The sequence below is a fragment of the Physeter macrocephalus genome, chromosome 13, assembly GCF_002837175.3.
Source record: "Physeter macrocephalus isolate SW-GA chromosome 13, ASM283717v5, whole genome shotgun sequence".
Classification (NCBI taxonomy): Eukaryota; Metazoa; Chordata; class Mammalia; order Artiodactyla; family Physeteridae; genus Physeter; species Physeter macrocephalus.
The window spans coordinates 73,048,346-73,069,676 of NC_041226.1; the positions used below are offsets into that span (position 1 = coordinate 73,048,346).

General features: G+C 39.9%; 1 protein-coding gene across 1 annotated transcript in view; it reads right to left on the bottom strand.

Moving 5' to 3' along the window:
• Window positions 1-3,496: 3,496 nt before the first annotated feature.
• CCDC168 (coiled-coil domain containing 168) overlaps window positions 3,497-21,331 on the bottom strand; it is a 30,568-nt gene continuing 12,733 nt past the window's right edge. The window contains exons 5-6 of the mRNA XM_007107904.3: window positions 19,886-21,066; window positions 3,497-17,416 (exon numbers count right to left, since the gene is read on the bottom strand). Coding sequence (XP_007107966.3) covers window positions 3,826-17,416; window positions 19,886-21,066 — 14,772 coding nt within the window. The 3' untranslated portion in view covers window positions 3,497-3,825. The remainder of the gene's footprint in view (window positions 17,417-19,885; window positions 21,067-21,331) is intronic.

Below are 21,331 nucleotides of genomic sequence, written 5' to 3' on the forward strand. Positions count from 1 at the left end.
TAAGTGTATATCTTGCTTATGACAAACACTGTCTCTGTCCTCCCAAGTTCCCTCCTTACCTCAAAACACAAGCCTAAATCTCTCTCCCCAGTTTTAACGGCTCATGGCTACACCATCACCATCTGTTGTAACTTGGGTCTTTAAAGCCAAGAGGAAACACATGCCTTGGTTCCTCCAGAGTCCTGTGTGTCTAAAAGAAGGCAGGCCATGTGGGTCACCAGAAGATTTGGCTTGGGTGTTCATCATTTTGCCAGTACCCATTCCAAATGGGTAATTCTTGACAGATGGCTTAGGACAAATAATTTTGGCCTCAGAACTGCTTTTGTTTTCTGCAGCAAAGATACCAGGAAGATATGCATGTGTGTTGGGGAAATTAGATGCCCCAGGCTGTGTCTGTGTACGTATGCATGTGTCTAATCCTGTCCTGTCACAGCCCTTTGCAAAGACTGTCTCTTCTCAACCTGTTAACTGTGAGCTTCCCAAGTTGAGATTGTGCTTTGTTAGGTCCAGCACCCAGGACAGGGCCTGGCACGTGGCAGACACTGAATAAATGTTTGTTGCTAGAATATGGAAATTAATTAATTAACGTAATCTGATTTGCATAAGCAGATGTACCGTAAAGGCTAAAGAAGCTTGAGCTTCAGGGCCCCAAAGATTAGTGAGAGTGAGACATTTTAACTCCAATTAGTTAAAAGTATTCTTGCTTTCCACTTTGATTTACACTTTGTCACATCTGACTTCGTGTTTGGGGGTTTAGACTCAAGGGAAGTTGAGTCAGGATGCATTTAGTTTGGCTTTAGTGGGCTACATGTTTATGTGATTGACATTCACTTTTGTCTATAACGATGCTGGCCATCCTGGTATAGAGATAAGTTCTAGGAACGCTTCTGCCCACTGGGAAGGACACATCCCAGGTTGGGACTTGAGGGTGCAAAAGGCTATATAGCTTCCTACAGTGCCCACGGCAGGAGGAATATGTGTCATAGAGGAGAAACAAGACTTGGAAGATTTGGATAGGAAACTGGAAAAGTCTTCCATGCATCAGGTGTGTAAAATTATAAGCTATAAATCATTCTCGGCAACATCTAGTCAAAAAGGATGTTCTTTTCCAAAAGGAAGATAATCAAAAGAGCAGATGCATTTACTATACTTTCTTTTTTAATGAGGATTCCATGACATAGAGTTTATGATATTTGTTTCTGGAGTACAAACCTATACTAGTACCACAGACAGCAAGGACATCTGTGGGCAAAGTAACACATTTATGCATCTCAGCTTGTCAGCTTGCATCTTACAGTATTTTCTGCATTCTGTTTGGATGAAGTCTGGTGGTTCCAGATGAAATGGTGTGCTAAATGGTCAGAGTCAGCAAAGGTGCCTGAACTTTCTAAATTGTTAATAATAAACAACAAGTGTTGGTCAACTCCCAGAAGACTGGTTTACTTTTGATCTCTATAGGAAAAATTGTATTACAAAATTGTTGTTTTAGGAAGAGGTGATCAAAGAGCATGCAGCCAAAAAAAAAAGTAGGAAAAAAGTGTACTAAGCAGTTATTTTTTTTTTGGACTCATGATGGTTTTAGTTTGATCAGCTTTATACAATTTGAAATGTGTATTGATTTCTCACTCTAAATAAATATTCCCTTTCATATCTAATTTGGTATTCAAAATTTTGTAATATTTTTCAAATAGATTGACAAATAGACATTTGATGTCTCAGTGCAAGTTCTTCACAATATGAGAACTAGCCACTTAATCATTACCTCCCTACCATTTATGATAAGAAATTTTGCTATTTCAGCTATAACAGCTCTAAGTATATAACAGCGCTATAAACAGCCCTATAGAACATGTAACTATAGAACAGCTGTATACAGCAGATAAATATATAATAGCCCTATAGCTGTGACAGCTCTAATTTGCATTGCCAGAAGTGACAGGCAGTCTTCTGAAACGCTACATTTTACTCTAAATGGTGCACACTGCGTAATCTATTTAAAGACCTTTTAAGGAACAAGTAGGAATTCAAAGTTAAATAATTTCAATCTGAAATGGGGACACTATCAGCAAACTGCAGGTTGTGGGAAACTCTACAGAACAAACCTGGTTTCTTCAATTTGAAGAAATTGTAAAAAAAAAAAAAAGCAGTGGAATGGGAACTATTAGAAAATGACATTCATGAGATAGTTGGAAATCATCTGACTGAATATTTGATATTACGTAATTATTGTTACTTAGATATGAGATGGTTGTTAAAAAGTTATCTTGTAGAGATATGTAAAATATTTTTAGATAAAATTATATACCTGTAATTTGCTTCAAAATACTAATGGAGAAGTGGATGAGGCAGGTATGACTATAGGTTAAAGTTTAAGGGCTGAGTGAGGGGCACATAGAGGTACATTATACTATTGTCTTTTTTGTGTGTGTATGCTCAAAATTCTCTATAATAAAAAGTAATAAAATACTCAATTTGATTGTCAAACCCAACAGACATGACTCAGATGCCAAGACCATCATATGGATGACAGAATCTAGTGCGTGGTTGTAGTGCATGTCTTGGGGAGTTATAGTCTTGATAAATGTCAAGAAGTGAAATAATTTCATCGTTTCTATTATTAAAATTAAAAGTTGTGTGTAAGTTGTATACAATTAGATACTTTCCTTGGTTAAAAAAATTGGAAATTTTTATAGTTTTGTATTTTATTAAGCATGCCCAAATACTCCACACATAGGAAATATGTGTTTTAAAGAGATCAAGTAGCATTTATAATAGAGGAGGCATTGTTATCCTAGCATGAATATAATGGTGATATGAAAAATATAATAAAATGATTAACATTATGGAATTTTTATGAGGCAAAAAAATGTTTTTTTTTCCAAATGAGACCAATATTTTATTTACATACCAGAAATAAGCCAGTACAAAATACATTTAAAAAAATTCACTTGGCACTAAAAATCCCACCACCACCCCACCCCCGATCTCACACATCTGGGTTCTTCTCCTGGCAGCCCCTGGGTCAACTCAGCTTTTCTGGGCCTCCTGCAAGAGCCTGGGGGCAGGGGGCGGGGTCATCAGCCCTGAGGGCAAAGGTGAGGGCGCACTGCTGGTAGTGCCCCAGACCACACTCCATCTCTCAGTCAATCACCTCTGTCTACAGGTGGACCTGCTCCATGCCCCACCAGGGCCCTCATAACCCAGGGCAGGTGGTAATAGGAGGGCAGGTAGTTCAGGTGCACTGAGAGGCGTCTCCCTTCACCTGGCAGTGCTGTGGGGCGGCTCCCTGCCCCTCCCAGAGGATGCAGTGGCAGGTGCTCTGTGCCGAGGTCCCCAAGTGCCTTGATGCCCTAGCCATGGCAGGTGGTGAGCAGGTACGGGTCACAGAGCTGCTGTGGGTTCCACTTGTGGTGGGGGACAAGGACAAAGCCGTCAGAAGAACCTGGGTTCTCAAAACCAGTACTCATCCCTGTATCTTGTGACATTTGACATTGTTGAACTCCTCCGACTCACCCTTCAGTCATGGGTGGGGGGGCGTGGGGAGGGTGGGAAGGGGGCTTCGGCATCTGCGGGCTTTTCCTCTGGGGATTATAAGGAGGTAGCACAAACTGAGGGGAGATCTCACGCACGGCTGGACCAAACTGGAAATCATCTGCTTTCCCATCCATCCCTCCCAGAACTGTGCAAATCTGCTGTAGAAATAAAAGGTATCAGTTTAGAAAACACTTCATGAGGAAACCATTTGACTTTATATGATTTTATTTTTCAAAGAATATCACAAGAGTGACCAGCTTTCCCCTCGAGATGAATCTTGATATGGTAACATCATTTTTGACGAACGAGGCTGAAGGACCCTAACAGCGACCCCAGCAGCTTTTTGGATGAACTCCATATGTTGCAAGAACTTGAAATCTTGGCCACCAGGGGAATTCTGAAGTTCTTCCTCCTTAAAATGTTGGGGGGAATAGTCCAGCGAACGGTTTGGGGTATAATCTCCAGCGAGTCTGATGGTATACAGGCATAAAAAAATGGCTGGTTTTGTGTTCTTTCAGAATGGAAGCTGATATCCTCTTGAGGAGGTTTTGATGCTGACTTATGTTTGCTTGGGAAATAATCTGATCTTTCTGACTCATAATCCCGTACTTTCTCCTTTCTTGTGTGTTTCTCTTTACTCTGCGTATAACTGTCCTCACATTCCCAAGGAGTGTTGTTCTTTCTAGATAAATCCAATTTGGCCTTCTTTTGTTCTTTGCTTTCTGAATGCCTGTGAGGTTTGCCTTGGCTTTTTGCAAATTGTGATTTAATATCTGATTCTGTTAAGGGGACTAAAGGATAATGCTTTCCACTTCTTGTAGTCTGCGAAAGCTTCTCTTCGCTGAACAGAACGGAAGATGATACAGAGAAAACCTCTACAGTATTTAAGGAACTGTGACACCACGAGTCAGGAGATCGCATTTTGGAAGATGACCTATGTTTCCTGCTTTTGTGAGATTCATAAGAAGGTGGTGTCATTTTGGAGGATGACCTATGTTTCCTGGTTTTGTGGGATTCATAAGAAGGTGGCGTCACAATTGAGGAATGTTTTTGACAGCCTCTAATATGATGGGAACCTGAATCTTCACTGTAAAGTGGTTTCAAATCAGTTTTGATTTTGTTCTTCTTGTAGAGATTTTCCACAGGCATGTCTTTCTGTAATTCAAACAGACTAGTCTGTGATTTCCAACTTAAATAAGAGTTGGCATCTAAAAACATACATTCTTCACTCTCATGTACATCAAGAGCTGAGCATTCCTGCAAGTTATCTGAACTCTCAGTATTTGTCTGACTATCAGTAAAATCTTCAAAATTCTGAATTGAATGGGAATCAATTAAATCCTGAGTCTTTTCCAGAGTCTTTAAATCAACAGATTCACATGTATTTATTTCTTGAAACAATACATGACATCGTTTATCTTTCTCTGGAGTCACATGAGATTTTAACTTTGAAAGAGCCATGGTATCTTTCCGCACTGTGTTGTGTTGATCAGGGTCAGAGGCACACACCTGGGTGGGCTCCAAGAAATTTCTGACTAATGAGTTTTCATGGAAACTTTGCTTTTTGAAAGAGATATGTTCTTCTAATGGTCTTGTATCGATGGAAAGATGACCACTTTCTCCACTATTGTCTACTTTTTTATGTATTGCAACTGTCTGTAATTTAAGAATATGTTTGGGAAGTGCATTTGGCTTAGGGAACATACTTTTGACTGGAGAGCCCAGGAGAAAATGAAGGTATTTGTATTGTAAATCAAGATCTATTTGATGAAGAGATTTTTCCTCAAAAAGTAACAAAACTCCATTTTTTCGTTTTGGTACTTTGACACCAGAATGAATACATTTATGCTTGGGTGGCGAGGCACACTCCATGGTATCAAATAGTTGAGTCTCATCTTGTGGTTCTTCTACCCATGGAGGAAAACTATTCATATTTAGGGTACTTTTCTTGTGAATTTCCACATTTTCCTTCGGATCTTCAGACATGAATGGACACTCTGTACGTGTCTTAATGCATTTTGGTGCCTTCTCTTTCTTGATCATAAGCAAGTCAGGTTCTTTTACTATCCTTGAGATATGATCGCCTGGAACAACACTTTCTTTTGTTTGTGGAGCTAAATTTCTATATATTTCACTGCTAAGGTTTGCTTCTGATTTGACACTGGGAAGTTTGTGCATTTGTTGTTCATCCACCATGAAGGGCTGGGAATCCTGTGGAACTGTCTTTGTAAAATTCTGGTCCCCTTCTTTTACAGTGCTTGAGCTGCCCCTCTTCACAGTTTCACTAGTGTTTGGTGACTTCTGGAATTTTGAAAGGCGGGTTCTCTTTGCTCTTTCTAGGTTTGTCTCAGATTTTACTGTTTCTTTAGTCTGAGACGGACTCATTATGGAAATAGAAAGACTTCTGACAAATATTCCTGAGGCATCTTCTCTCCACAAAGCTATTTTCTTTGGTTTGTTAAAGTTATACTCTAATTTCTTTCGATTGCTTGGAGTACCATGTCCCGTATTGCCTATAATCTGTAGAACTGGATGCTTTGGGGTTTTCATATTTAAATATTTGGGGCTCAATTCTCTTTTCAAGTCTGCTATTGTTAATCTGCCTTTCTGGCCTCCAAATTTGGGAGAAAGAGGAATATAGGCGTAAAATGAATCTAGAACATGTTTTTGAAACATTTTTTGTAGCTGAATGTTTTGTTTTGCACCAGACACTTCTCGTTCCTTTTTATGTTTTTGCTTGATTAGGCAGCTGTTTGCCATATGAGTGATTACCTGAGTCTTAATTTGAGGTTCCTCTGCCTTTAGAGATGCAGTGTTCAGGTTCACTGTATTGCTTGTGTCCACTTTTATTGTCTCCTTCTCCAGATTAACAACGGTGTGTTTGTGCATTTCTATTTTGTCCTCTTTCAGATGGACAGCTATATTTGTGTCTATTTTTAATATCTCTTCTTTTATTTGTAACCTTTTTTGCACCAGATTTCTAGTAGAGCTTGTGTCAGTTTCTTTTTTTTCCTCCAGATCTCCAGATTGAAGTGCAAAAGTCCAGCAGAAGGAAATAGACTTCTGAAGTGATTCTAGACTGTGTTCCTCTTGTTCTGGAACAAGCAGTGTCTGCTCCCTGTTCCCTCTTTGGGCATCAAACTCTGTAATATCCATGTGTATTCCTGGTAGTATTTGTATTCCGGGGTACACTGTAGTTTGCTTGTGCATATCTATTTCCAGTGGTGTCTTCTGCTTTACATTTTGAAGTGGAATCTTCAGAGAAAGGCTAGAATCCACCCTGGTCTTCTGTCCACTCCCAGACTGCACCAACACTTGCTTTTTCATGACAACTTCTTTTTCTATATTTTGGGGGTCATTTGACTCTGTGATATTCATTTTCTCAAGTGATTCCTTTGTCTGTGGTGCTAACACTTTGGGAGAAGACATTTCACTTATTTTTTCATTATTTCGTCTGTCTTCCTCTGGCCTGTCAAATTTACATGACTCTGCAGATCCTGGAGATGCTTTTGATGAAGTTTCTTGTTGGCAGGCACCTTGCTCTGAAGCAGAAAATCCTTCTGAACTGACAGGGGAGCCAAGTGTGGCATATGTGTCCTTGGATAGTTTCCTTGGAAGTGAAACTAAAACCTGAGGACTTATTTTATGGTTTAAGTTATTCATTATTTCCGTTTCTTTCTTCAGATTTTCGATTTTAGTTAGATCCATCATGGGGAAGGAAAGAACCATAGTAAAAGTTTCTGGTTTGTATTTTTCTCGCTGAGCCTCTGGCCCTGAAAAGAAACATTCCAGCCTTTTCCCACTTGTAATGGTATCAAATCCTGTGAAATAAAAGTCCTCATGCTGTGGATTTAAAAGTAACCGACTCAAATCTCCTTCAGATTTGACTCGTGGAGGTTCTTTCCTTCGCTGTACACTGATCACGAAGTTTGAGGTCCACTGTTGCATGGCCTCTTCTGGCACCGAGTGTTCTGCATTTTTAACAATTTCACTCTTACCAGCAGCTGACTCTCTAATTGCTGTTTTCTGGGTATCTGATGATTCCTGGAGATTCTGCTGTGGACAAGAGGATCCCATGATTCCTGGTGCGTCTTGGTCTATTTTGCTCCCTGACTCTAGATAAAGAGGTGCTGATGGGATGGAAAGAAAAGTTCTTGTCAGAACCGTACATGGTTCATCTTTACTTTTGTGCACTTTTTCCCCTGGCACTTTAATAACATTCAACACAAATTCCTTTGTACTAAGGACATGTGGTATTGGTGAAATCGTTGCCTCTTTGTGATGTGTCCTGAGCCTCATATCTCCTTTTTTCACATCATACTTTTTTTCTTTCTCTGACATATGTTGTTTTCTTTTTCTTACATCACTACCAATTCCCTTCGTAGCTGGTCTCTTCTTTGCATCTGATAATGCTGAAAGCATTCGTGGAAGTAGAGAGGGTTTTTTAATTCCAAGCCTTCCTTCATCTACTTGTGTACCTTTATCCAATTCCAGCTTAGTTGGAGGTTTGGAAACATAAATGTTTCTTACCACCGTACTGGGTGGTTTACCTTGACTTTCCTGTTTCTTTTGCTCTACCCCTCCAATGTTCAGATGTAATTCTGTTCTGTGGAGCATATATGAAGAAGGTGACTTCTTGGACTTCCAAGTTATATCTTTGGTGTGCATCGCACCTCTCCTACCTACCGTTTTTTCTCTTTCCCTCTCTTCTTTCTCAGGCATAGGTTGTTCCTCGTTTTGAACATCTTTCATGGTACCACCACTAATTGAATATGTATGTACTATTTGCCCTGCATTTGATATTCTGAGCAAAACAGACCTTTTAAGTGCTAGCATTTCATTGTCGACTTGTATTTCTTTATCTGTTCTGAGGGCAGGGAGAGATGGTGATGAAGCAGAACATTTCGTCAGGTTTTGACCAACTTTCATGGTATCAGCACTGATTGAATGTGTATGTACTATTTCCCCTGTGTACGATATTCGCAGCAAAACAGACCTTTTAAGTGCTAGCATTTCATTATTGACTTGTACTTCTTTATCCAATTTGAGGGCAGGGAGAGATGGTGATGAAGTAGATGATTTGGTCAGGTTTTGAACATCTTTCGTGACATCACCACTAATTGAATCTGTATGTACCATTTCCCCTGCATATGATATTCTCGGCAAAACAGACCTTTTAAGTGCTAGCATTTCATCATTGACTTGTACTTCTTTATCCAACTTGAGGGCAGGGAGAGATGGTGATGAAGTAGAAGATTTGGTCAGAACCATACCTGGTCCATCTTTACTTTCCTGCATCTCCTTTTCATGGTGTTTGGGGGACATGAGGTTTCCTCTTTCTACTCCATCCTCTTCCTTGTTCTGGGGCAAATGTTGTTTTTCTTTTGGGGGACTGATGATAGTATCACTAGCCATTGGCTCTGCATGTACCACGTCCTCAGAACCTGATGATTTCTGGAAGTTTACTGGGGGAAAAGAGGGTCTTGATAACATTGGCATGCCCTCTTCTCTGATGCTGGTGTTTTTGTCAAGGCGAAGAGGAGAAGATTTAGAAGTGCAAGTCTCAGTCAGTATTGCATCACCCGGCTCCCGTTTATCTTCCTGAACCTTCCCTTCTTGCCCTTTAGTTTTCCACTGAAGGTCACTTAGATTGTATGTAAGTAAAATAGGTGATTCCTTTGCTTTGAAATCCATATTATTGTGGTCCACTGTACTATTCATATCCACATATTTCTCTCTCTCCTTCTCTTCTTTGTGTAGCATGTGTTCTTTTAATTTTTTTACATCTTTTGAAAGTTGTCCCTCACTGGTTTCAGCATATTCTGATGATTCCTTGGACTGTGCTAGTGGGAGAGGCAATTTTGTAATTATTATCATGTACCCCTCTCCTTCTGTTGTATCAGATTTAAGATATGGTAGAGCCAGTAAAGAAGTATAGATGTTTTTCAGTTTTGTGACTAGTTCACTGTCGTCTCTCTGTACCTTTCTCTTTTGCTCTTTAATTTTCCACTTCAGTTCTTTGGTATCACGTATATGTGAAAGTGGTAATTCCTTTGCGTTCTGATGCAATGATATCAGGAGCACTTTGTCTTGAGTATCTGTTTTGAGTCTAACTTCCTCTTTTAACATATAACCATCACATGACCTAGTATCTGCTTTTTCACTTGGGAGCACTTTGTCTTCAATACCTGTTTTGAGTCTATCTTCGTCTTTTAACAAATAACCATCAAATGACTTAGCATCTGCTTTTTTGCTTGGATTGAATGGATCACAAATCTTCAGTGGTAAAAAACAGGATTGTGTTATTCTTTCTGTGTCTTCCTTTTCATTCCTGCTAGTGTCCCATTTCAGGTAAGATGGAGAAAGTAAGGAGGCACGAGTTTCCCTCAGAACCATTTCTGGCTCACCTTTGCTGTCCTGCACTTCCTTCCCTTGCTCTTTGACATTCAAAGGTAGTCTGTTTCTACTGAGTAGATGTGTAAGTGGGGACGTATGGGCTTCCAAAGTTATTATTTTGGGGTATATTCTATCTTTCTTGTCTTTTGTTTTTACTCTGAGCTTTGTCTCTCTATATGGCATATGTCCATTTGTTTTAATTATTCCATTACATGAGCTAATACCTTGACTGGAATCTGCATATCTGATTTTCCCTGCACCTGATGACTCAGGGAGCTGAAATGGTGAAGGAGAGAATCCTGCAACTGCAGGCAAGTCTTCGTCTCCTTTGGTTCCTGCATCCAATCTATGGTGAGATGGAGAAGGCGAGGAAGGAGGAGTTTTTGTTGGAGCCACATCAAGGTCTTCTGTTCTTCCCTGCCCCTGTTCTACTCTCTCCTCAATGCTCGGCCATGGTTCCTTTCTCCTACTCAGAGCACCGTGCTCAGCAACACTGAACACATGAGGAGGGGATGATGTCTTTGCCTTGAAATCTGTGCCACTGGCACGCACTGAGCTGCTCATGGCTGCTGTTTGTACTCTGTCCTTTTCTTTCGGTGGTGGATGTTGTTTTCCTTTCTTTCTGTGGCTGTCAGTTGACTTTGGAGTTGCTATCTGCACTGAAGGCAATGAATCTTGGAGCTCAGGGGGTGGCACATAATTCCTTATGATTCCTGGACCACCTTCTTCTTCTGTTGTTGTGTCAAATTTAAGATGAACTGAAGAAGTGACAAAAGGAAAAATTTTGCTCAGAAGCACGACTGTGTCCCTTCTACCTTCCTGCCCCCTTTTCACTTGCTCTTTGATGTTCACTTGCAGTTTCTTTGCTTGGAGTGTATGGAAAAGGGGTGATTTCTTTGCCTTCAGAGCTAAGCACTTGGGATGCATTAGGTCTCTCACAAAAATATTTGCTTTATCCTCTTCTTTCTGTGTCATGTATTTTGTTCTTTTCAAATCACTTGAGATATCATTCACAGCTGACAGTGTGTATTTTAATTTCTCTGCATTTGACGATTCCCTGTGCCATGAGGATGGAATACCGGGTTTTATTACTCCTTGCTTCTCTTTCTTGCCTTCTATAACTTTGCTTAATGTAAATTGAGGTAGACAGGGTTCTGTCAGAACCTCATCTAGTTCACTTCTTCTTTCCTGTACATGTCCCAAGTCTTCTCTTCTGTTTGTCTGTACTTCTCTAATTTGGGGGCTACACCTGCCAGGGGTATTGGGTACATGTGGAAGTGCTAATACCTTTGCCTTAGAAGTTGTCTCTTTGGAGTACATTATATATTTCATATTTACTATTTTTCCTCTATCCTCTCCTTTCTGGGGCATATATTCATTTGCTGCTTGTACATCACTTGTGACATCACCCTTGATGAACCCTTTATTTTCTTTTGTCACTACATCTGATGATTTCTGTTGTGATGGTTCTGAAAGAGAGTACCTTGTTACTTCAGCTCTGTAGTCTTCCTCTTTTATTCTTGTATCCAGTTTAAAAGAAGTAGCAGGTATGGAAGTACATGTCAAAATCACACTTGGTTCACCCTGAATTCTTTGTATCTTTTTCTTTTGTTCTTTGATGTCCAACTGGATTTCCTGTGAACTTGGTGATTTCTTTTTCTCCAAAGGTAGGACTTTTGCCATTTTTACTCTTCCCTCTTCTTCCTGCATTATATGTTCTTTGGCTTTTTTTACATTGTTTGAGTTATCACCATAAACAGACTTTTTATGAGCTATGTTTCCTGTATCTGATGAATCCTGGAGTTTTGGTTGTAGAAAAGAGGATCTTGTTTTTCTTAGCATGATTGCTTCTCCTTTCCTTCTTGTGTCCACTTCACAGTAAGGCGGAGAAGAGATGGAAACACAAGATTTTCTCTGAATCCCAACTCGTTCATCTTTATCTTCCTGCATCTTTTCCTCTTTCTTTTTGATGTTCAACTGTAATTCCCGTGCAATTGGAGACTGGTTCGCCTCCAAAGCTATTCTTTTGGGATTCCTTATCTCTTCCAAAGCCATTTCCACTTTATCTTCATTCTCCTGTGACATACATTTTGATCTTTCTATGCTGCTTAAAATATCATCAGTTGGCTCCCCACATATTATCACTGCATCTGACAATCCCTGGAGGGTCAATGGTGGAAGGCAGAACCCTGACACTCCTCGCATGTATGCCTCTTGTTTCACTGCAGGACCCCGTTTCAGGTGAGGTGAAGACAGAATGGAAACACAGGGCTTATTCTGAACTACAACTAGATCACTCTTATCTTCCTGCATCATTTTCTCTTGTTCTTTATTGTTCCACTGTGGTTCGTTTCCATGCAGTGTATGTGTAAAAAGTTTTTTCTTTCTTTTAAAAGGGGCACATCTGCAGCCCCTTATATCTTTCATATATACTATATTGTCTCCATCTTCCTTCTTTTTCTGGGGCAAACATTGTTTTGATTCTATTATGTTGCTTAAACTGTCTCTATTAATTGACTGGGCAAATGATGTTTTCCTGATATTTGATGATGCCTGGAGGTTTAGTGGTGGAAGGCAGTTCCATGGTGTTCCTGACTTATCTCTTCCCCCTTTTGTTCTTGAATTCAAATTAGGATGTGATAGAGATGGTAAGGAAGTAAACAGGTTTGTCAGTTTCACGCCTGATTTACCTTTACCTATCTGCACATTGCTCTCTTGTTTTATAATGTTCAACAGCCCTGGCAATTCCTTTTCACTGAGTATACGTGACAGTGATGATTTCTTTGCTTTCAAGATAACGTTGGGATCCATTATTCCTTTCATATTGACTTTTCTTCTTTCCTTCTCCTTTTTCTGTGATATAAGTTGTCTTATTCTTTTTACATTATTTGAGATAATCTCATCAATTGTCTTTTTATTCAATTTGAGGTAAGGTAAAGAAGGGATGAACTCATATATATTTGTCAAAACCAAATCGGGTTTGACCTTTCTATGTTTTATATTTACCATTTTCTCTTTTATGCTCCACTGCAGTTCTGTTCTATTGCCTGGGCTACCACCGTCAGTGGTATTAAATATATTTGAAAATACCAATTTCTCCAAAGTTCTTTGGGGGTGTATTATGCCCTTCTTAACTCCTTGCTTTAAGTCATTCTTCTGTCTTTTATTTTCAGGCAAAAGAGGCATATGGATAGAAAGAGAATGTGAAAATAATCCAGGTAGACATACCTCTTTTTGCACCTTTTTTTGATACACTTTATGTAATTGCACATTCTTTCTAACTCTTAGCTTGGGGGAGCTAACATTTGATATTGAATCAATTACCTGCGCCCCATCCAGTGATTGCTCTCCTTTCGACAATGAGACATTCTGATATTTTACAGTTTTAGTGAATGATTCTAAAGGTGGTCTTGTATTTTGTTTTGTTGTTTGCCTTGGAGGAATCGAGGGTACAGTCCATTCCAGGCCATGCTCACATCCGGTATTTAGTTGATCTTTAGAAATCAAGTCTAATCCTTTTGTCCTGCTTGACACGCTACCTACTTCTGATAATGCTTCCTTTGTTGGAGGTGTTAAATGTGGCAGCAACCAGGGATCATTTTGAGGGTAAGACGTATGCTCCAGAAGATTCTCAGAGGGAGTCAGCAAGTGCTGCTGGCTTTGTTCTATACTGGGTAAGTTTTGTCTTTCTTCACTTTTTTGAATATATCCAACAATAACACCCATTCCTTTTAATGCTTCCTTAGCCTGTGGAGGTGAATATTCACAGTTCATCCTATTTGTGCCATCTAGTTTTACTTCTTGCGCTGGGGTATCAGTTTGACGTAGACCTGCTTGGGAGTGAGATGCACACTTTGGAAGAGCCTCATAAGTACTTTTCTCTTGCTGGTCTCCCTTTCCTGTAATAAGCGAACCAATTCCTTCTGCACTTGGAGTGTAATCCACTGTGCTAACTACTTCTTCCGATGCCTTCTTTTCATACAGCATCTTACTTTGAAATATATCTCTCGAAGAGTCAGAAGCAAGATTTGGACAAATATGTTGTATACGTTCTGGTTGCTCTTCTCTTCCTGCAATAGGAAAGCCAATTCCTTCTGTATTTGAAGTGAGGTACGTTGGACTATCGACTTCCTTTAGTGCTTTCGTTACCCTTAACAATTTAATCTGAAGTATATTCATCAAAGAATGAGAAACAGATGTTGGAAGAGCCTTGCATGTATTTTCTTGTTGATGTTCTTTTCTTCCTCTAATATGCAAATTAATTCCTTCTGAGCATGGAGGTTGATCCACTGGAATATCTGCTTTGTTTGATGCTTTCTCTACCACTGGGCTCAAAACTGTTGGACTGATTCCTTTGGCTGAGACTTCTTTCTTTCGCTTTCCAATATGGAGTTGATGCAATATGCAAGAGGAAACTGATTCCAGAAGATTTTCTTCCTTCTGGTTAGAACTATTTTGTTGCTTTGCCCTCCATTTTTTAGAAAACTTTATTTTCTGTCCATTCGATTTTGACAGAATATCCATTAACTTTGGTTTCTCTTTTCTCCATGGATTTACATTTGAAACGATAGGGATGTTAACATTTTCTTGCCCTGTTGCATTTCTTGCCCCTTTTACATGAAGAGGCTCCTCACTGGGGCAAGATAACGAATCCAGAATCCGTTCAGGAGCATGATCTGGTTTCACTTCTCCTTTCTGCACTGCAGACATATATCGCTGGGCCTCTACATTTGTACAAAGAAATGTCTGTCCTTTTGAACCTTGTAAGATATCAGTTTCTCTTAATCCTTCTCTTCCCAATAGATGTGAAATATTTTTTCTGTCAATGTGCATACCTTCCTCAGAGACCTTTACTGTATTTTTCAAATGAGGAGTTTCCATAATGGGATACAAAGTATGCTCCAGGTGTGTCCTTGAAATACTTCCTTGTTTCAGCAGTTTCTGCTCCTTGCAAGTCTTCTGTTGAGAAGCATCCAACTCTGGAAGAAACATATTCTGTCCTTTTGAACTTAAGGAAATGTCCGTTTTCTTGGACACTTCTCTCCACTGTGGAGTTGGAAATGGATGTTGGGTCATGTCTTCATCTCCCTCCTTTACTCCTGGTGTGATAAGGAATTTGTGTTTTGTGTGTAATCTAATTCTTGAGATGTCAAACGTAGTGCAGTTGGTTTCCCTCTTTCGTGAATGTCGATCAGGATATACTTCTCTTTTCAAATCTGTGAATTTGACATCATCAGGCTCCTTCAGTGGCTGGCTCATCACGAATCGGTATTTACATTGTGGGAGAACGTCTGGTGAAGCAATTTGGTACTCTTCTTCTTGCTCTCTAATATATTGTTTCAGTGGTTTAATATTTCTTGATTTAGCACTCTTAGCAATGGACTGTGAAAATGCTATTTGTCTTCTGTTTAGCGCTTTCTCCAGCTTTGGCTCTGGAGGAATGTGTATCAGCCTTTGTGCCTTGCCTTTCTCCCTTTCTGCTTCCATCAATGCTTGAATTTGAGGTGGACTAGACCCAGAGTCACAAATAGTTTTCAGAATGAACTCTACCTCAGCTTTACCTTGCTGGAACCCCGGCTTCTGTTTCTTGATGTTACACCTTGTTTCCTTTTCGTTGCTTTGGGTTCCATACCCTGTTGTGTTACACATCAGGGAAACAAGTGGTTTCTTTGCCTTCGATTTTACCTGTTCAGTATGCGTAGTGTTTTTCACACCTGCTGCTTTTGCATTAGCTTTCTGTTTTATGATTTTAGGATATTTAGGATTGTAAGCATAAGCAGAATTCTGGATGGTTCCTGAGACACATGGTTCTTGCTGTCTCGTTTGTAGAAACTCAAATGGCTGGGTATTTTGTGGAGGTGTTCCAAACAAAACCTGTTGTTCATACTCTTCTTCCTCTGTAACTTTTGCTTTGTTCAGGGCATTTCTCTTTTCAGAAGATTCTTCATAGTTACCCCAGGTACTAGGTGACTGCTCCATTTTTATGTGCGGTGGAATAGACATAGAAGCATCTGTAGATTTTAGGTCTGCATTTAACACAGTTTTCTCTCTCTCAATGCCCACCTCCTGTTCCTGTTCCTGTTCCTGTTCCTTACTGATGCTTAAAGCAGCATGAACTGTGGCATTAACTGATTGTAAAATCACTCGGCTTTCAACTGGCAACTCCATGTGTGTTGGTTGTACAGGACTAAACCTTGATATTCTGTCTATCTCTGTTTTGAATCTGCTTTGCCTTTTAATGTCAGAGGTATCCAACATGAAGTAAATGGCATTTGTAAATATAACAGCCACATTTTTACCTTGCCAAATCGCTTTCATTTTGGTTTTTAAATTGGATCTAAGTTTTGTCCTCTGCTTTGTGGCAAACTGCCTGTTGATTTTAAGTATCTGTGAAATGAGTGGCTCCTTTTTCTTCAGAGCTAAACATCTGGGATTCAGTATGATTTTCTCTTGTACTGTGTTTATCTGGCTTTCAGAGTCAGATAAAACAGGCGTGAATAAATCTAAAGGCCCCAAGAGAGTTGTGGCTGAGTTTTCCTCCGACTCTGCCTTTTTCTCTGTAATAAGACCACCCAGATTTTTGTGACGTGTTCTGTCATTATACAGAGTGTCCTTCGCTGCTGTATTGAATGAGAGTTGATCAATCACTAGCTTGGGCGTTGGAATCTTAGCTCCCTCAGTGGTGAGGAGTAATGTCTCTCTCACACTTTCATTCCATTGCCTCTCTCTTATCTTGTACTTAACTTTGTGGGGTTTTTTTCTATGGATTCCTATAAGACACCTTGTGCTATTAAGCACCTGTAAAATTGATGGTTTCTCTGCCTCCAGAATTACCTGCTTGGGACTCACTGTATTTTTCTTGTCTGCAACCTCTAATGTGTAACTCTGGCGTTTGGGTTCAGATGAATCAAGGCTGGAGAAATCTAAAGGCTTTAAGACAGTTCTTACTAAGTCACTTTGATTCCATGTCTTTTTCTTGGAAATAGGACAATCCCATTTCCTCCTCGGATTTCCATCCCAGAGACCATCACATTGTATGGAACCAGTCTCTGATTTTCTAGCTTTTGGAAATGGGGTCTTTAGACCTACCATATATTGTATTCCCTCTTGAGTATGAAGACATTTCTTCAATGTCTGTACTCGAATAAAATTCATCATGTTTCTAGAAACAGTCTCTAAAACAGTTTCTCTAACGTGTTCTTCTTGCCTCATATTTTGCATGGCACAAGACAAATTCCAAGTCCTTCTGCATTCTGAACTATTCAGTTTAGATTTGGGTTTGCAAGGGCCAAGATTTTTCATATGATGGGAACTGAGATGGAAGTGTTGACTATAGTGCAGAACTGATTCTGTTAACATTTCTGGGATATTTTCCTCTTCCTTTCTGTGTGGCACATTCATTTTACCTGTGTTGCTGGATCTGCTTTGTGTATCAGTCACATTGGCCTCCCATGCTTCCCCATCACTTGGTGATTTCTCTAGCTCTGGATAGGTATGGTTGCGTATTTTCACCCTTGGTCGATCTGTCCCTGTTTTTGGTGTGCTATCAATTTCAATATCTATTTTGTTGTCAGTAGAAACAGGTGTGGGAGATAAAAACGCATCACCTATACTTCTATTTTGTTGCATGTCCTTTATCATAGACTTTAAATGGCCTTCCTGTTTCTTTCTACAGTACAGATGACCATCCTCAGTGATATTAAGCACGTGTGAAAAAAGAGGCTTCTTTGCCTTCATTGTTATACATTTGGGACCCATAAGATCTTTCCTTCCTGGAAATTTTAATGCCTTTTTCTGCCTTTGAGATTCAGGTAAAACAGACATCATGGATATTGTTAGTAAATCTCTTGGCAACTCTTTATGTTTCTTGGCAATACGACCACCCACTTTCCTTCTAGAGCTTTCATTATATGGATCTCCAAGCACTGAGATCCCTGACTTGGGAGGTGGGATATTTTGATCAAGTGTGTATTTTGTTATTTTTTGAGTTTTTATGTCTTCCTCTTCTTCTTCAAGTTGTAGGGAAGCTGCACTGGGAACATCCAGCTTCTTTGTGGGGCTCTGATCAGATGTAGTCCTATACACTGCCTCATCAATTAAAAGACCATCAAACATTGCTTTCCCTCTTTTTAGACGTGAACTCTTTTCACTTATTCTATGCAGTATGTCTGTTTGTGATAGGATATTCTTTTCCAGCTCTTCAGTTTGAAATGGAATTATCAGAGGAGAACAAATAGACTCCAACATATTTTCCAAAGCTAGTGCTTGTTGCCATGCTTCTTGCTCTGTAATAAGCATATTTTGATCTTTTCTACTTCCGGTCCTAGTCAGGAATTGTAGACCTGCTTTGAATAAAACTTCCTTGCCCTTTTTTTCTTTTTCATTTTGCCATCTTGATTCTGATGTGCTGCTTGAGGTGCTCCATTTATTAGAGGTATATTTACACACTCTTTTCCCTTCCTCTTGTTTTAACTGTATAATATTGACTTTTTTACTTAATGGGCCTTTCTCTGCTTTCAGTTTTTTGTGTGTTTTGATGGCAGGTGAAACAGGTGTAGGTGAAAAAAAGGTATTCATAAATATATTTGACGTACCTTGAGATATTTCTTTGGCCATGTCATCCAAGGTGTAGACCTGTTCCTTTCCATGGCTGGGGGCACCAGACCTAGTGATATTAGTTGTCTTTAAAATCGATGCCATCTGAGCTTTCCCAGTTCTAGACTTAGGGATTAGTGCTGCATTTCTCAACCCTTTAATTTTAGGTGACGCTGGCATGTAGATACCAAAAGACTGCAGGGTTCTCACTCGTAAATCCTTTGGTAACCCTATTTTTTCCTCTGGAATAGAACTAGCAAGTTCCTTTGTAGGGCCTCTTTCAGATAGGATATCAGTCTGTGCTTTAACAATTAAAGATTCACTAAGTGATTTCCCTGTCACTGGAGATAAAATCTTTGGACTCTGTGTTTTTGTTCTTTTTGGTAGCTTCTCAAATGGAAGTGAATTCAAAATAGAGCAAGACATAGAATGCAATACACTTTGTGTGAAAAGGGTGTGTTGCTGCAGCTCCTGAGCTATGGTAAGCGATTCTGGGACTTTTTCCCTTGCTGAATACTTCCATTTTAGATCTGATTTCACAAAGCGAGGTTCCTTCATGTTAGGAGCATGAAAAGTGAGGTGTTGGGAATTCCATGGTGCTGCTTCTCCACCGAGGTCTTTGACTTCCTTCCTGACATTTGAGGCCCTGCCCTTCTCGCCCCTGGAATAGGGACACGAGGCTCTTTCTCCATCTGGCCACTGCCCTTGGTGTTGCAGCTCATAACTGAACCTCATCTTCCACGGCATGTCCGTCTCTACTTTGCTTCTGTTATGTACTTTCATGTCCAGTGAAACCGCCACGGGAGAGGAAAAGGCATTCAGGATGACAGCTGCCACAGACTGACCTTGTTTCCTCATGGTTTTGAAGTTGCATTCAAATTGCCTACCACGGCTTGGTGTACCACGTTTTGTGATGCTAAGTGTCTTTGAAATCGGTGTCTTCTTTGCCTTCAAAGTTACACATTTGGGACTCATTTTATTTCTCTTGTCTGTAAGTTTTGAGTTGTTTCTCTTTCTTTTCGACACAGGTAAAGCAAGTGTGGATAAATCCAAAACCTGCGGAATTGCTGCTGGTAATTCTTGGGCTACTCCTTCCTTTCTCTCTGCAGTAAGATCTTCCAGTACCCCAGAGTATTTTATCTGAATTAAAAAGTCAACAATCTGTGATTTCAGGGTTTTTGGATGTAGGGCTTTTAGATAACCATTCCCAGGGATATTAAATATCTGTGAAATTGGTGCCTTCCTTGTCTTCATAATAACACATTTGGGACTCATTTTACTTTTTAAGGCTCTACATGTAAGCGTCTTTCTCTGCCTCTTAGATTCAAATAGATCAGGTGTGGAGGCATCCAAAGACCCCAGGACAGTTGCTTGTACCTCTTCTTTAAACTCTGCCTTTTCCTGTTTACCATGATCGTACAGGTCCCCCGTACATCTCCCATTACTTGGGACATCACATTTCGTTGTATCAATTAAAACTGGACCAGTTAGTGATTCCTGTGACTTTAGAAAGGGAAGGGTTGCATTCGCTGACCACACCGTGCCATTTAGTGTCTGCTGGCTTCTCTTTGGCTCTTCTGCCTGGGTTGGATCTGGAAGCTGTGTTTGTCGTGGGACGTCTTGTTCTGTAACAAACAGAATTTTCCCACGTCCTTTGTTTCCCCATTTGTGAAGGTCAAGCTCCTTCCTCTGGCCTGAACAGAAGATGAAATGCTGGCTGTACTGTGGAATTATCTTTAACAACATCTCCTGTTCACCTTCTTCTTCCTCTTCATCTTGAAGATTGGTTTCTTTGGTGTCATCTGGAGTAATATTACCTTCATGTGGTGATATCTCTCGCTTTACTTGTTTAGAACTGAGTCTTTTTTCTCCTAACATGTTTTTATCCCTTTCTCTCTTGCTATACCTATTAATGGCAGGTATAACAGACGTGAGGGAGTACCTGTCATCTGCCATTTTTTCACCTTGATCCACCTCTTTCATTTTGGTTGTTAAGTTATATCCCAATTCTTTTCTATGATTTGGGCTAGCACCACCCTTGATATTGAGCATGTTTGAAATTGATGGTTTCTTTGCTTTTGAAATTCCACATTTGGGCTTCATTAAGGTTTTCATGTCTGAATATTGTTTGAAGTTTCTCTTGCTTTTGGATATAGATAAAGAAGCCAGGCAGAAATCTAAAGTCACTGTCTCTTTCTTTTCAATACCATCAGCTTGTTCCTTTTGATGGTTTGCATCAGATGGAACACCACATTCTCTTGCGGAAAATATTTGTTCATCAATCTCTGCTTCTCCTGACATTGGAGGTGGAAACCTAGCATAGCTCTCTAGCTTTCTAATTTGAAACTGATCCAATGTAGGGCATGAAGCAGAGCTTAAAATAATCTGTGCAAAATGTGTTTGTGGTTGTACCTGAATATTTATACTGCCTGGTTGTTTCAGTTCCTCATCTGATTTGACAAGGTCATGATCCTTCTTCTGATATATATTGAATATGAGGCCTTGGCTAGTCTCTGGAGCTGGTAAATCTTGTTCCCCTGCCTTCTCCTCCCCATCTTTCACACCGTTAGATAAACTACTCATATTGATAGAATCTGGGCAACATATTTTTCTTCCATTTGGCGATCTCCCTTGCACTAGCTGCAAATGACTAAGTCTTGTTACCGTTTGCATATCTATCTCCACATTTAATCCAATACTCATTTTGATGTTGGGCAAAGTAGGCACCTTGAAGTGAATGATATCCAAAAATGCATCTGCTGTATTTTGCTGTGGATTCTTCATCTTTGTTTTTAAATTGCATTGC